Source organism: Maylandia zebra, linkage group LG5 (assembly GCF_041146795.1).
Source record: "Maylandia zebra isolate NMK-2024a linkage group LG5, Mzebra_GT3a, whole genome shotgun sequence".
In the NCBI taxonomy this organism is placed as follows: Eukaryota; Metazoa; Chordata; class Actinopteri; order Cichliformes; family Cichlidae; genus Maylandia; species Maylandia zebra.
Genome location: NC_135171.1, coordinates 13,805,864 through 13,820,076, shown reverse-complemented (window position 1 = coordinate 13,820,076; position 14,213 = coordinate 13,805,864). Strand labels below are relative to the sequence as shown.

General features: G+C 41.3%; 1 protein-coding gene across 2 annotated transcripts; it reads right to left on the bottom strand.

The window, feature by feature from the left end:
• Positions 1-2,241: 2,241 nt before the first annotated feature.
• uba3 (ubiquitin-like modifier activating enzyme 3) lies at positions 2,242-12,783 on the bottom strand. Of its 2 annotated transcripts, XM_004545314.5 has the most exons (18): positions 12,714-12,750; positions 12,566-12,604; positions 11,406-11,526; positions 11,227-11,307; positions 11,027-11,109; positions 10,856-10,936; positions 10,595-10,638; positions 4,839-4,903; positions 4,536-4,691; positions 4,323-4,425; positions 4,068-4,181; positions 3,734-3,787; positions 3,566-3,602; positions 3,384-3,465; positions 3,194-3,294; positions 3,000-3,063; positions 2,830-2,884; positions 2,242-2,734 (listed from the first exon to the last, which is right to left on the bottom strand). In XM_004545314.5, exons 1-18 carry the CDS (start codon positions 12,731-12,733, stop codon positions 2,646-2,648), a joined length of 1,389 nt encoding a protein of 462 aa, XP_004545371.1. In that variant the 5' UTR covers positions 12,734-12,750; the 3' UTR covers positions 2,242-2,645. The 2 variants fall into 2 exon arrangements, with proteins under 2 accessions (XP_004545371.1, XP_004545372.1); XM_004545315.2 differs by lacking the exon at positions 12,566-12,604 and having other exon boundaries at positions 12,714-12,783.
• Positions 12,784-14,213: the final 1,430 nt, after the last annotated feature.

Here is a 14,213-nt window from a genome sequence, read left to right as displayed (position 1 = left end):
TTATTTTATCGTGCTGTATGTCTGTTGGATTAGACAACTGAAGTTCGGTTACAAGTTATGTTCAAATTAACTTAAATTTTATTCAGTTTTTTATATAAACCACATATAGCCAATAATTTCCAACTACAGTTCTCAAGACAAAAGCTCCAACAATCAAATGATCCCCTGTGAGCAAGCAATTAGCAAGACCAGGGAAGAAAAACCTCAGTTTAACAGGAAGAAACCTCCTGCACAACCAGGCTCAGGGAGGGGCAGCCTTCTGCTGGGTCCAACTGGGGCTGTTAATGGAACAAGATGTGAAAAAGGAAAACATACAGAGACAGGACAAACCACACCCTATTAGTTATAGAAGAGAAAGGTTAATGACGTATAGTAGCTGTCATGATATGAAGTAATAAGACATGGGGTATCTTCAACACCACTTGCTTTATTGAACCGTAGCAGGAGCGTACATGGCTATAGCAATACTCAGTAGCATAGCCTGTCCTAAAGAGTCCTCCCATGGTCGCCCCCTCTGGTAGCCTTACTAGGACAATATAGATGAGATTTGAGTTGCGAGATTTCAAAACAGTAGTGGAATATAAATACAACCTCCATGCTCTGTAAGGGTTAACTGACCAAGAAGGAGAGTGATGGAGTGCTCTGCTAGATGGGCTGGCCTCCACAGTCCCGTGACCTAAACCCAATTGAGATGGTTTGGGATGAGATGGACAGCAGAGTGAAGGCAAAAGGGCTGACAAGTGCTCAGCACCTTGAGACTCCTTCAAGACCGTTGGAAAACCATTTCAGGTGACTGCCTCATGAAGCTCAGTGAGAGAATGCCAAGAGTGTGCAAAGCAGTAATCAAAGCAAAAGGTGGCTGTTCTGAACAATCTAAAATACAAAGCATGTTTTGGGTTATATCACATTTTTTTGTTTATTACATAATTTTTATGCCTTTAAAGAGAATCTACAATGTAAATGCCCCCCTCCCCTCTTTTGGGGTTCTTGCTCCAACAATTAATTTTAGTAGTTAAGAAATACAGAAAAATAACTCTAAATAATACAAAAAAAGCCTTCACATTCATTTATGACCTTGTACTGGATTTTTGTTGTTGTCGTTTTTTATAGTGTGGTAACAATAGTTCTATCCTATCAGCAAAGTGGTCTTACCTCTAGGGGGTTGAGGTCAACCTCTGAGATCAGTTTTAATCTGTAGCAGATATGCTGCTGTCCCATTATAAAGTTATAGTAGTCACTGAGATCAGAATTACAAAATTCTAAGGGGGCATTGTTTTATTGGGGCGACCGTGGCTCAGGGGGTTGGGAAGCGTATCTGTAACCGGAAGGTCGCCAGTTCGATCCCCGGGCTCCCTGTCCTGGTCGTTGTGTCTTTGGGCAAGACACTTTACCCTACTGGTGTTGGCCAGAGGGGCCGATGGCACGATATAGCAGCCTCGCTTCTGTCAGTCTGCCCCAGGGCAGCTGTGGCTACATCTGTAGCTTACCTCCACCAGTGTGTGAATGAATAGTGGCATTGTAAAGCGCTTTGGGTGCCTTGAAAAGTGCTATATAAATCCAATCCATTATTATTATTTTATTTTTGAAACAGTCACTCACTGACCCTACAGCAATGTCACAGCAGGGAATTTATGTGTTTTGAGCACTTTTGTTCCCATTTCAGAGGTACTGGTACCTGATAATGTTCTCACTGATCATTTGTGTTCTCTCCAATATGACTACCTCCACACACACACAGTCAAACTGGTGAACCACTGAAAATACCAATGAATTATATTTGTAATTGTGAAAGGCAATCACTACTGTTAAAAATATGTTAATATGAATAAAAGAACCTTTGGCAGTGACTGACCTTGATCCTAGAACGAAAAGGACACTAAATCAAAAAAGTGGAGGAAAGGTGGTTTTATATGGTTTTACCAATTCAAATTTTGAATCCATTATTTTCCTTTTTTTTCAAGATTTTGAAAATCAGTTTTTCTTTAAAAAAAAAGATTTTTATTTAATAGATTAATAGTTCATTTACAAATATTTGTTTATAATTATTCTTTTCATTTTCCTTTTAAGTTATCAAACAAGAGTCAAATTTAATGTCTAAATGAATAGAAGATATTAAAATGAATGTATAAAATGTATTTCCTCAGGAACATAGATGTGTGAATTACTGCATAATTAATTAATAAATCACAAAAAACCCCACTTGTCTTTCCTCTTCCTGCCACACATTAAGTGCACACAAACTTAATAAAACAAACAAAAAAAAGATTTTATTCCAGTTCACACATCATCATTGTCGATGTGTTTTACCACTTCCGTGGCTAAACATCTAAAAAATGAGTTGAAATAAATAAATATTCATTTGTAAAACAAGTACAAAGTAATCTTAAAACAATAACCCTTGCATCTGTCATTGCACAGAACATGCTATAGGCTCCAGCAAAATATTAATGCAGAAATCTGACATCAATTATTCACCAAAACATAACCAAGTTTGAACTAAGATTTGGCTTTTCAGTGGAAAATGTTAACTTTAGTCAATACTTGTACTGGATCAGTTAAATAGGTTATAATGGTTGACATTTTGACTGAATAAGCAGTAAACTGTTGTAGCTTTTAGATGAGTTGCAGAGGTGCTTGATTCTGTCTCATGAGGTAAAGCAGAGTTTGAACAACACAGTCTGAGGTGTGGTGACATCAGCTACAGCCAGCTCTTGTCCGTCAGCCAGCCCCAGCTCTGGAAAACATGTTCATAACATAAGTGAGTCAGCACATTCACAGTGAACTCATCTGACCAATGTGGAAACATTCTCAGTAAATAAACCAACACACCCTTCAGGGTTTTGGCCAGATTAGGCCGCGTCCTCTGTTCAATGGAAGCAACCGACTGTAAAACAAAATACTTCAGCTACAACCAAAACTTGAACTTCTCCAGAAAACACCTCAAATTGCTCAAAGATTGAACTAGAATACAAAACTGTACTAAATGGGAGGTTAATTACCTGTAAATATAAAGTCTTATTCTTTCCATCCATCGTTGTTGTTATGGCAGGTGATTTCATTTGTCTGAAAAAAATCCATTGTATTTGGTTGTTGGAGGCATTGCAACATAAAGTAAATTGAATATAGCTGGTAGTGTGATACAAACAAGGTGGGAACTAATATTAGGACATCACAGTAAGTGAGGTAAACGTACATGGAGGTGCTCTCGGTCAGGTAGTCCAACACCTCCTGGAGTTTGGAAGATGGCGAAAAGTGTAGGTCCGAAGGTACTTGGCTGCAAGCTGAACAGTTTTCCTGTAATAAGAGTAATAACCACAAACATGCACGCATTATCCAAACAGGCAAGTCTGTCATGAACTAACAGATGCGAGTCAGACACAAACCTTCCTTTCGGCTTCAAAGGTGTAGGTGTACAGGCCGTCAACATCATTGAAGACCATGTAATTATTCAGAGGTAAATATGCACTGCATGCAAAAAGGTAATAGCAATGTTATTAGAAACTGTGAAATATGCATTCAGTTTTTAAACACATTTTGACATGTGGCAAACAACCTGCAAACTCACCTTGATGCTATTTTGAAAACCTCAGTTGCACAAGCAGCTGCATCGAATAAAGCAGAGAAAAAACGAATGCTATTTACAGAGCACTACGAGTGAATGATTAACTTTTATAATCGTTCATAGAGGAATCAGGTCCACAGGTCTTACATTTATTCAGTGTTAGCTACTTACCAGCAATGGCAGCATTTGTGGATGCTACAGCAGGGATTATCCTCTTAACAACCCCTGAAACATTTAAAGCCAATTAGTTTTTTATATCTCTAATCATGAAAGAAAACAAAGAGGAAAATGCAGTTTGGGCAAAAGAAAGAAAAGCTGTACAAAGCATCTGATCTGAATGAACTTTAGGGAGTGTTTTAATGTTTTACTGACACAAAATAAGATAAGAGTTTGAAAGCACCATCATCTTGCTGTGTTTTATATTACTTGGCTCATCTTCCACAGGAGTAGCTAGAAAAGTAACAGTCACCTCATGGCCACAGAAATGCTATTTATGCAAGCTCACCCTGTGTTAGTCTATATGTGACTCCTGTTATGCTGAACTCTGCTGCCCTCTCCAGAGATTTCTGGTACACCCACTGGATGTGTTCTGGGTCATCTCCATCCAGAGACACGTCATCTAATCCACATCAAAACAAACAAAACATAATAATAAAATAAACAAAAATTGAAACATACTTTCTGTTCAAATGTTTGACTACCTCATAATTGTAATTATTATTGAAAAAAAATATACCGGTAATATGGTGTGACTTCCTACCTCCAAAGGGCATCTCTTTTGGCCATAGTAATATTCGCACGTACTCAATGCAATGTTCTGGCAGACGAGGCATTGAGGCTATTGTACACATGGGGAAGTTGATCTACAGACACAGATTGGGTTTAGCACTGAAAAACTGACTGGGATCTGGTTCTGAAAGATAATTAACTCATGGCTATGATCATTATTTTAGACAAACATCTGCTACCTTACCTGGGGAGGGTAAAGCTCAAGGGTGCAGTCAATGCAGGCTGTCATGCCAGGGAAAATGACTCTGGCATTGCCTTTAAAGCCTTCAGTCCCACCATCAATCAGAGGGATGATGGATGATGGATCTAAGACACCATCTTCATACACCAGCAAAGATAGCTACAAAAAAAACAGAAACACGGAGTTTACATTTAGAATATGTTCCTTTTAGCTAGCATTATCTTACAGATAGAAATCCAGTCATTTTTCAACTGTGCAAAGCTAAACAGATCATGTTAAAGATCACAATAAAGAGATTTAACTTACCAGCATACCATTCATCCACCTCCTCGCCACAATAGAGTCCAATCCACACACAATTATATGGAATTCTAGGTAAAGATAGAAAGAGGGACAAAGTCAAATCCAATTTTCTATGTTTTCTAATCTAATTGGTTTTTTTAATTCAAATTTTGTGAAGAAAATGTCAAAAAAGTGGAGGTATCAAAAAGTGGTGTATCAAGTTTATGGATTCTATAGAGTTCTGTGAAAAACTAACTACTCTGCACTACCCGACTCACTGGACCATCTACAATTTGCATACCGCCACAACAGGTCCACTGATGATGCCATAGCCCTGACACTACATACTGCCCTCTCACACCTGGAGAAGAGAGACACGTATGTGAGGATGCTGTTTGTAGATTACAGCTCAGCATTCAACACCATCGTTCCCTCGAAGCTGGACAGGAAACTGCAGGATCTAGGACTGAGCAGCTCCCTCTGCAACTGGATCCTTAACTTCCTGTCTGACAGATGCCAAGTGGTCAGACTGGGCATTTCACCTCATCCCCCATCACACTGGTGCTCCACAGGGGTGTGTACTGAGCCCTCTCCTGTACTCACTCTACACCTACGACTGCACGGCCACTAGCAACTCCAACATCATTGTGAAGTTTGCAGACGACACTACAGTGGTGGGTCTTATCACCAAAGGTAATGAGACGGCCTACAGGGAGGAGGTCAGCGCCCTGACCCACTGGTGTCAAGACAACCATCTCACCCTCAACGTCGCAAAGACAAAGGAGTTGATAGTGGACTTCCAGAGGTGCAGCGAAGTACACCACCCCCATCACCGGCGCTGCTGTGGAGAGAGTGAGCAGCTTCCGCTTCCTTGGTGTACATCTGGCTGAGGATCTTACGTGGTCAGTACACATAAACAAAACAGTGAAGAAGGCGCAGCAGCGCCTCTTCTTTCTCAGGAGACCGAAAAGATTCGGCATGAGCCCCCGCATCCTCAGGACCTTCTATCACTGTGCCACTGAGAGCATCCTCACTGGATGCATCACCACCTGGTATGGCAACAGCACCGCTTACAACCGCAAAGCTCTCCAGAGAGTAGTGCGGTGCTCTGAACGGATAATTGGAGGTGAGCTTCCCTCCCTCCAAGACATCTACAGGAAGCGGTGCCTGAGGAAAGCGGGGAGGATCATCAAGGACTCCAGTCACCCCAGCCATAAACTGTTCAGACTGCTTCCATCAGGAAGGAGGTTCTGCAGCATCCGGTCCCGTACCAGCAGACTGAGAGACAGCTTCTTCCACCAGGCCATCAGACTGCTGAACATTTCATAGACACCTCACCTTCACTACTGGAACTTCAACATTATGCACTCCATACTGTACATTAATGCCACTTGTTTTGCACAATATCCAACTACCAACCTCTGTATATTTTATACATTTTATTTTATCGTTTACTCTATTTCATTTTTAAAATATGTATACACACACACACACACACACACATATATACACAAGTAGATATACATATTAGTATACACATTCAGTAATATGCATACACTCTTATATTGTACATATATAAGATACATGATAAGTAGTCAATAGTTTTGTTGTGTGTGTCAGAACAATGCGGCGACTGCTGAATGTTACAGGTGTTACAGGAGTGATACATCTCCTGTTGTCAGGCCTGCAGGTATCAGGCTGTTGTTCTCCTTTATCTCATAGTGGGCAGAAATTATTTTTTGGAGTGGCACAAATAATTTGTGTGGCATCAAATTTGATGCAGAACAGCTGATTGTTCTGTAAATCAGCGGTCCCCAACCTTTTTCGCGCCACGGACCGGTTCATGCCCCACAATATTTTCACGGACCAGCCTTTAAAGCGTCGCGGATAAATACAACAAAATAAAAATAGTACCGGTACCGAAAAAAAGAAGATTTATTCATAACACATGTGAAAAGACCCAGGAAAACCGAGTTAACGATAAAAACGATAACAAAATAATGCTAAAAACCGATAAAAATCCTGAAAACCATACATTTCACACCTGAGCCTCAACTCTTGCGGCCCGGTCCAAACGACTCACGGACCGGTACCGGTCCGAGGCCCGGGGACCGCTGCTGTAAATACTTTGAAATGTTTATTTAAAAAAAAAAAAAATTTTAGCTGCAATTTTAGGTAAACAGCTGTAAAAAAAACTTTGTTTGCAAAACTCAGTTACTGTGTGTACTGAGCTGTTAGCCGTTAGCATGCGTCCGTACTATCTGCCCCGGGAATTCTCGCATGTTATCGCAATAACAGCGTATGTCCCCCCCTCGGCCAACGCGGATGCAGCCTGTGACACTCTCCACTCAGTGGTCAGCAGACTGCAAACACAATCTCCGAGAGCCCTTCTCATAATATCAGGGGACTTCAATCATGCCTCTTTGGACTCCACACTGCCCACCTTCACCCAGTATGTGACCTGCTCAACCAGAGACAATAAAACACTGGACTTACTGTATGCCAATGCTGAAGAGGCATACAGTTCATCACCTCTCCCTCCACTGGGCAAATCTGACCACAACCTGGTGCACCTTGTCCCTGTGTATGAGCCCTTAGTGCGCAGGGTGCCACCAGCCACCCGCACAGTGCAGAGATGGTCAGAGGAGAGCGAGGAGGCTCTTAAGGACTGTTTTGAGTCGACTGTGTGGGAGGTGATCTGTGACGACCATGGAGAGGACATCGACAGCCTTACTACATGCATTACTGACTATATTAATTTCTGTGTGGATAACACCGTACCTACCAGGACTGTACGGTGTTTCTCCAACAACAAACCTTGGATTACCCCAGAAATTAAAGCTGTCCTCAAGCAGAAGAGGAGGGCCTTCAAATCCAAAGACAAAGAGGAGTTGAAAAGGGTGCAGAGAGAGTTGAGGGGACTGATAAGGAATGGGAAGGACAGCTACAGGCAGAAGATGGAGAACCAGCTTCAGCAAAACAACGTTGGTGAAGTCTGGAGAGGCCTCAGAACCATCTCAGGCCACAAACAGCAGAACTCTCTGCCTGGGAGGGATGTGAGGTGGGCAAATGAACTGAATCATTTCTTCAACAGATTTGATTCAACCATGAGACAGTCTACAACATCGGCTGCAGACTCACCCACCCCCACTGCTGCTGTTCCACCTCTGACACCTCAGACACTTCACACCTCCTCTATTCACCCTGCTCACTCCCCCCCACCCCCAACAACAGCATCCAATACACACTCAACACAAGGCTCCAGCCTGTCTCTCTCAACCACCCAGGTTAGGAGGGAACTGAGGAGGATTAATGGCAAGAAGGCAGCGGGCCCAGATGGCATCAGCTCGAGGGTCGTCAGGTCCTGCGCGGACCAACTGTGTGGGGTGATGGAGCACCTCTTCAACCTGAGCCTGAGGTTGGGAAGAGTCCCACAGCTCTGGAAAACCTCCTGTGTTGTACCAGTGCCAAAGACTTCACGCCCCAAGGACCTCAACAGCTACAGGCCGGTGGCTCTGACATCCCACCTGATGAAGACCCTGGAGCGGTTGGTCCTGGCTCAGCTTCGGCGCCTAACAAGCTCATCACTGGACCCACTTCAGTTTGCCTACCAGCCTGGCATTGGCGCGGATGATGCCGTCATTCACCTCCTACATCGTTCCCTCGCTCACCTGGAGACCGCTGGAAGCACTGTGAGAATCATGTTCTTTGATTTCTCCAGTGCCTTCAACACCATTCTTCCCTCGGTTCTGAAGGACAAGCTGGAGAACTCTGGAGTGGACCATCACCTCACTACCTGGATCCTGGACTACCTCACCGACCGACCACAGTATGTGAGGACTCAGGGCTGTGTGTCGGACAGGGTCGTCTGCAGTACGGGGGCCCCACAGGGAACGGTTCTGGCTCCGTTCCTCTTCACCATCTACACTGCAGACTTCTCCCACAATTCCACCCAGTGCTTCCTGCAGAAGTTCTCTGATGACTCTGCAATAGTCGGCCTCATCACTGATGGGGACGACAAGGAGTACAGAGGACTGACTCAAGACTTTGTGGACTGGTGCCAGCTGAACTACGTCCAGATCAACGCCAGTAAAACCAAGGAGCTGGTGGTAGACTTCCGCAGGCACAAGCATTCTCCACTGCAACCACTGAACATCCAGGGTATGGACATTGAGGCTGTGGACAGCTACAGGTACCTTGGTGTTCATCTGAACAACAGACTGGACTGGACTCATAACTCAGACGCCCTCTACAGGAAAGGGCAGAGCAGGCTGTACCTGCTGCGGAGACTCAGGTCGTTTGGGGTGGAGGGCCCACTCCTGAAGACCTTCTATGACTCTGTGGTGGCTTCTGCTATCTTTTATGGTGTGGTCTGCTGGGGCGGCAGCATCTCTGCTGGGGACAGGAAGAGACTGAACAGGGTGATCCGAAGGGCCAGCTCTGTTCTAGGATGCCCTCTGGACCCAGTGGAGGTGGTGAGTGACAGGAGAATGGCGGCTAAGCTGTCATCCCTGTTGGACAACGTCTCCCACCCCATGCAGCAGACTGTGACAGCACTGAGCAGCTCCTTCAGTGGGAGACTGCGACACCCACGGTGTGGGACGGAGAGATTTCGCAGGTCTTTCCTCCCCACTGCTGTCAGACTCCACAACAAAGACTTTAACTGAACAAACACACACATCCACACATGTGCAATAACACTAAGTGCAATAATCTTTTCTGGCATCGTTGTATTTTTACTCAGTTGTATATAGTATTTGTATTCTATTTTTATCTTATTGTATATTTTTATTCTATTTTATTCTACTGTATATAGTATATTATTTTATTCTATTCTGTACAGCTGTGTACAGTATTTATTCTTATTGTATTCTAATTTTTGCGTCATAACTTTTGCACTGTCCACTTCCTGCTGTGACAAAACAAATTTCCCACGTGTGGGACTAATAAAGGTTATCTTATCTTATCTTATCTTACTTTTTTAAAGAAGTAACTATATAATTAATTGCGCAACATTGGTCATTATATACTGTATTCTACAGACAGAGTTACAGGACTCTCTCCCAGACCACAGACTCATACTCATAATACAAGTCAGAGCTTTATAAAAAAAAAAGAAAAAAAGAAAGAAGAAAGTTTTGTTTTCATAATTGGAGATCAAGTTATTTTTACTTCCAATAGTGTTAACATGCTGCACAGGTCATGAACAAGACTTTTTTTAATTTTTTCATTGTAAGTGGGCTAAAGAGGTTAATTAAAAGTAGTCTAACATAAATGCTGTAATTTGATTATTTTAATAAACCATGTAACTTGGATGGATCTGATGCTGGCGTGACCACAGTGCAGACGTCTAATGTTGCTCACAGTGGTCCAAGGGACCGCTCAGGGAGTTTGTGTGTTTGTTCAGACACATGAAAAATTAGAGGGAACATTGCTGTAGCCCTTGGGTTTTTAAGAATATCACAAAGGACTTTTATAGGATTTTGTGGGGTCCTGTGAAAACTTTCTTTTTCAAGTAACTATAGTTAACAAGTAAATTGCTAATGGCAAGTGAGATCATTAAGAAGCAGGTTTACATCACAGGAAAGTGGACATGTGAAGTATGTTTCTCTATTCTATTAAGGGGTGCAATGGCTTTTCATTTAGAGTAAGTTGCACACACTTAAAAAAATAAATTAAACTGCAGTGAGATATTTAATGTGAAACAAAATTAATCTCAAGTGAGCAAATCCATTCAGACATTACAAAAGCCAGTAATGGATTGCCCTGTTGATACTTACGTCTGTAGAATGTTTCATCTAAGTCTTGAATCTTTTTAAAATAGCTGCACAAAACATTTAGGAAAGGTTTGGGTTTTAACACAATATTCACTTCATATTGTTCGCATCACAGAAAAGTAGTATGGTGTCTTTGCATTCTTAAACTGTAATATCTGAACATTCTTCACATTTTGTCCACAATGACTGTACGTTAAAATTTTAGCCATGTGAACGTGATAAAGCATTTGAACTCTCAGAATAGATGCTCAATCAAAAGGATACGGGATTACACAGCATCCAGGCACACGGCTGTTTATAAAGTCAGCAGCAACATCCGCCTTGGGTCGACCTACATCTTTAGCTCTAGTGAAAATTACAGACACATGAAAATCAAAGATAAAATGTAACACAGTAAGGATCAGCCTTTACACAGAACTGACTGATTCTACTCACCTGAAGAGGAACTGTCGATTTAGGTTGGAAACATCAATGGTGTCCATGTCAACAACATGAATGTTGCGAAAGCCTGATAAGGCCTGAGCCACAAGATGAACAAAAAGATGAAAATTAAATATGAACTATTCACTGAAATTATAATTATACCATTTAAATGATAATAATAATAATAATAATGATAATAATAATAATAATACCAGGTTTTTTAGCAGCTCGCATCCCAAACCACCAGCACCAATGACCAAGATTTTGCAGGTTTCTAACATAAACTGCAAGGACTAAAATAGGAGAATACATTTCATATCAGAGATATCAAATATGCCACAGGACAGAAAAAATGACATATCTGTATCAGATTCCTCACTGCAAATATTACCTCTGTGCTGGGTTCAAAGTCAGGATGCATGAATGGACCTGATCTTTCCAAAAACTTCTTGATATGGTTCCAACGGTCATCCCAGTCAGAGGTGCTTCCAGTGTCTCCATCCACCAACATCCTAAGGATGACATTCATGTTTAGGATGCATTATCAACAGTATCTCTGACAAAAATGTTAAATAGTGCATGCATGGCAACATATGGCCCCATAACATAAAAATGTTTATCGCTACTTAAATTGTACAGCATGGAAAAGAACCAAATCCTATGCTCAATGTTGTGATTAATGTTAACAGGAAGAGCACTATTTACAGCAGAAAATTAAATGACTTTTAAGAAACTAAGTAGGCATCATTACCTTATGTTTTAATGTCTACTCTACATCAACCTCGGTTCTCTCACATATGACTCTTTTAAAGCGGCTCTATTATGCAGTTTCATAGTTGTTGCAACAGCGGATGCTCACATTAAACATGGCCAAATCTTTGAGCCAAAAGCTTTCAGTTTCAAAAGCTTGTTTCTACTTATATGGTCATCTCAGGCACACAACTTTGGCCGTGACCACAAAAGCCCCACCGACCTCAAGTTAAAACTTTCTAGTTGTGAAGAGCAGCCAATCAGATGAAAGCTCCCTTAAAGGGCGCTCGCTGAAAGTGATTATAGGGCTTTGGACAGAATGCCTGGGCTACACCAAGGTCCAATATAAGATGAAAAAAATATGAACTTCTTGAAAAGAGTCCAAGATTAAAAAGAGTCAGCAAAGAGTTGGAAGTGAGCATAATTTGTCCCCTTTAAACATCTTAGTAAAACTGCCTGTCTCACGGGTGGGCGTTTCTGACCCACTGAATTTTGGGTAATATCTCTTGCCTGAATAGCTCCCAGCCTGCCGGCAGCTAAGCTAAGTGAATAGCTAACATGTCAACAGTGAGGAGGTACAACAGACCTCAAACTTCGCACAGAGATTAATAATACCACTACTAATTCACTATACAGACGTGTTAGTTATTCACTGTCAACTAGGCAGGATATTTCTGTCAACTAGCTACTCACAAGTTTCATTTACAACCAGCTTAGCTTAGCTCTTCGTCTAGCTAATGTTAACCTTCCTCCTAATGTTAACCTCAAACCTTGCGCCAGTTCTACCAATTGATCACTAACTTCTCAGTCAGCTCCACTACTCTCCTTCTTTTCTTCTCCCTAAAAAGAGAGAATAAAAGAAGGTTGATTCATGCTGTGCTTTCGCAGATTAAGGTGACTTGAAAGCATCTTTCGGGGTTTCTTGCTTGTTTCTTCGGCAGCTACTTACGGCTCGTCCGTCTCCGCCATCTTTGAGTAACTTCAAATGTCCAATTTAGCAGTAGTAAACAAGAAATCTGTCAGCCAACAATAGCGTTACTGTCGGATAAAAGTCTCTGTTGACAATGTTCTGGTTTACAGTTTTAGAATTAATGTGTCCCGCAGCTAGAGGCTGTAGAGCATATAATCTATATAAGATAAATTAGTTGTAATTTTATTATTTAGGTGGAATTTCAATATTCCCATTATCATGAAGGTTGCATTGTCAACAGTCGGTCATAAAGGCGGAAATTACATCGAAGTTCCAACAGATGGTAGCATTTACCTTACGGCTTTACAAGTCACCAGTTTTCAAGCGCAAACTTGTATTGCTGGGCAATACTGCACATTTTAGTATTGATCCAGTACCAAGTAAATCAAGGGCCAGTGTTTGCAATACCGCTGCTTAAGTAGAGCGGGTCGGGGGGCAGTGTGCCATGATTTATGAGATGAATTATTCATTTTCAAATTCTGAACACATTTTAATGACCATCAACCACTGTAATGTTTTTACTGTTCACAATAATTAGTAAATGTAACAAAACACACCTTTCAGCTTTTCAAGCTTTCATCATCTGTTGTTTACATGTGCAATAGGCTATAAATAAAATAGATGTGACAGTCAACACAAAACGATTCAGACGTTTTTAATAGTGCATGTTTATATATTTTCACCCCCCTCCAAAAAAATTATTTGACATCATTCATTCATTTATAATACATACTGATAAAAACAAAGTATCGATCCTATCACCTAGCATCGATTTGAAACCAATGCCAGTACTGGTATCAATACTGTCCATATTGGTTCAATACAGTACCCTTACACCGTATACCTTACTGAAGTGGTCCTCAGTTCATCCTGATAAGTGTTGAAATTAAAACATCTGTGCTAAACACTATCATATTGTCAACTGGGCATGCAAGGAAACAAAAAAAACCTGTTAGCATTAAATGCTTATGGGTATTCCACAAATATGTCGTGAAATGTGACATTTCACGCAGGTTATTGCCTTTGCTTTGTAATACAGGGATTCTCAATCTTGTGTTGTGTCGTTCAGGCTATTTAAAATTTAAAAAATGTTTATGCTCTTGTGTTCACCAGAGTGAAAAGAGACAAGAAACAAAACAAGAGAAAAGGAAGAAAATAATTGCCATGCATGGTCTTGGTAAAGGCTGCAATTTCTTCTGCTAACATCTGATCTCTGTATGACATTGAAGTTTATGGGACCATATTTAAACTCCTTAGATGTGGCTGTAGCCTATTTGACACAGGAAAAAAATACAACAAAAACTTCAAAACATACACTACTTGACCTCCAAGATCAAAACACCCTGACTGTACTGTGCGCCCCTTTCTGAATACAACAGGAAAAGCCCACTTTTGAAAGGGAGACATTACAAAAACTCTACTTTTCTATAATCCTTACTGAGCAGCTGCTTTTCAAACAGAAGAAACAAAAAGTAAGTG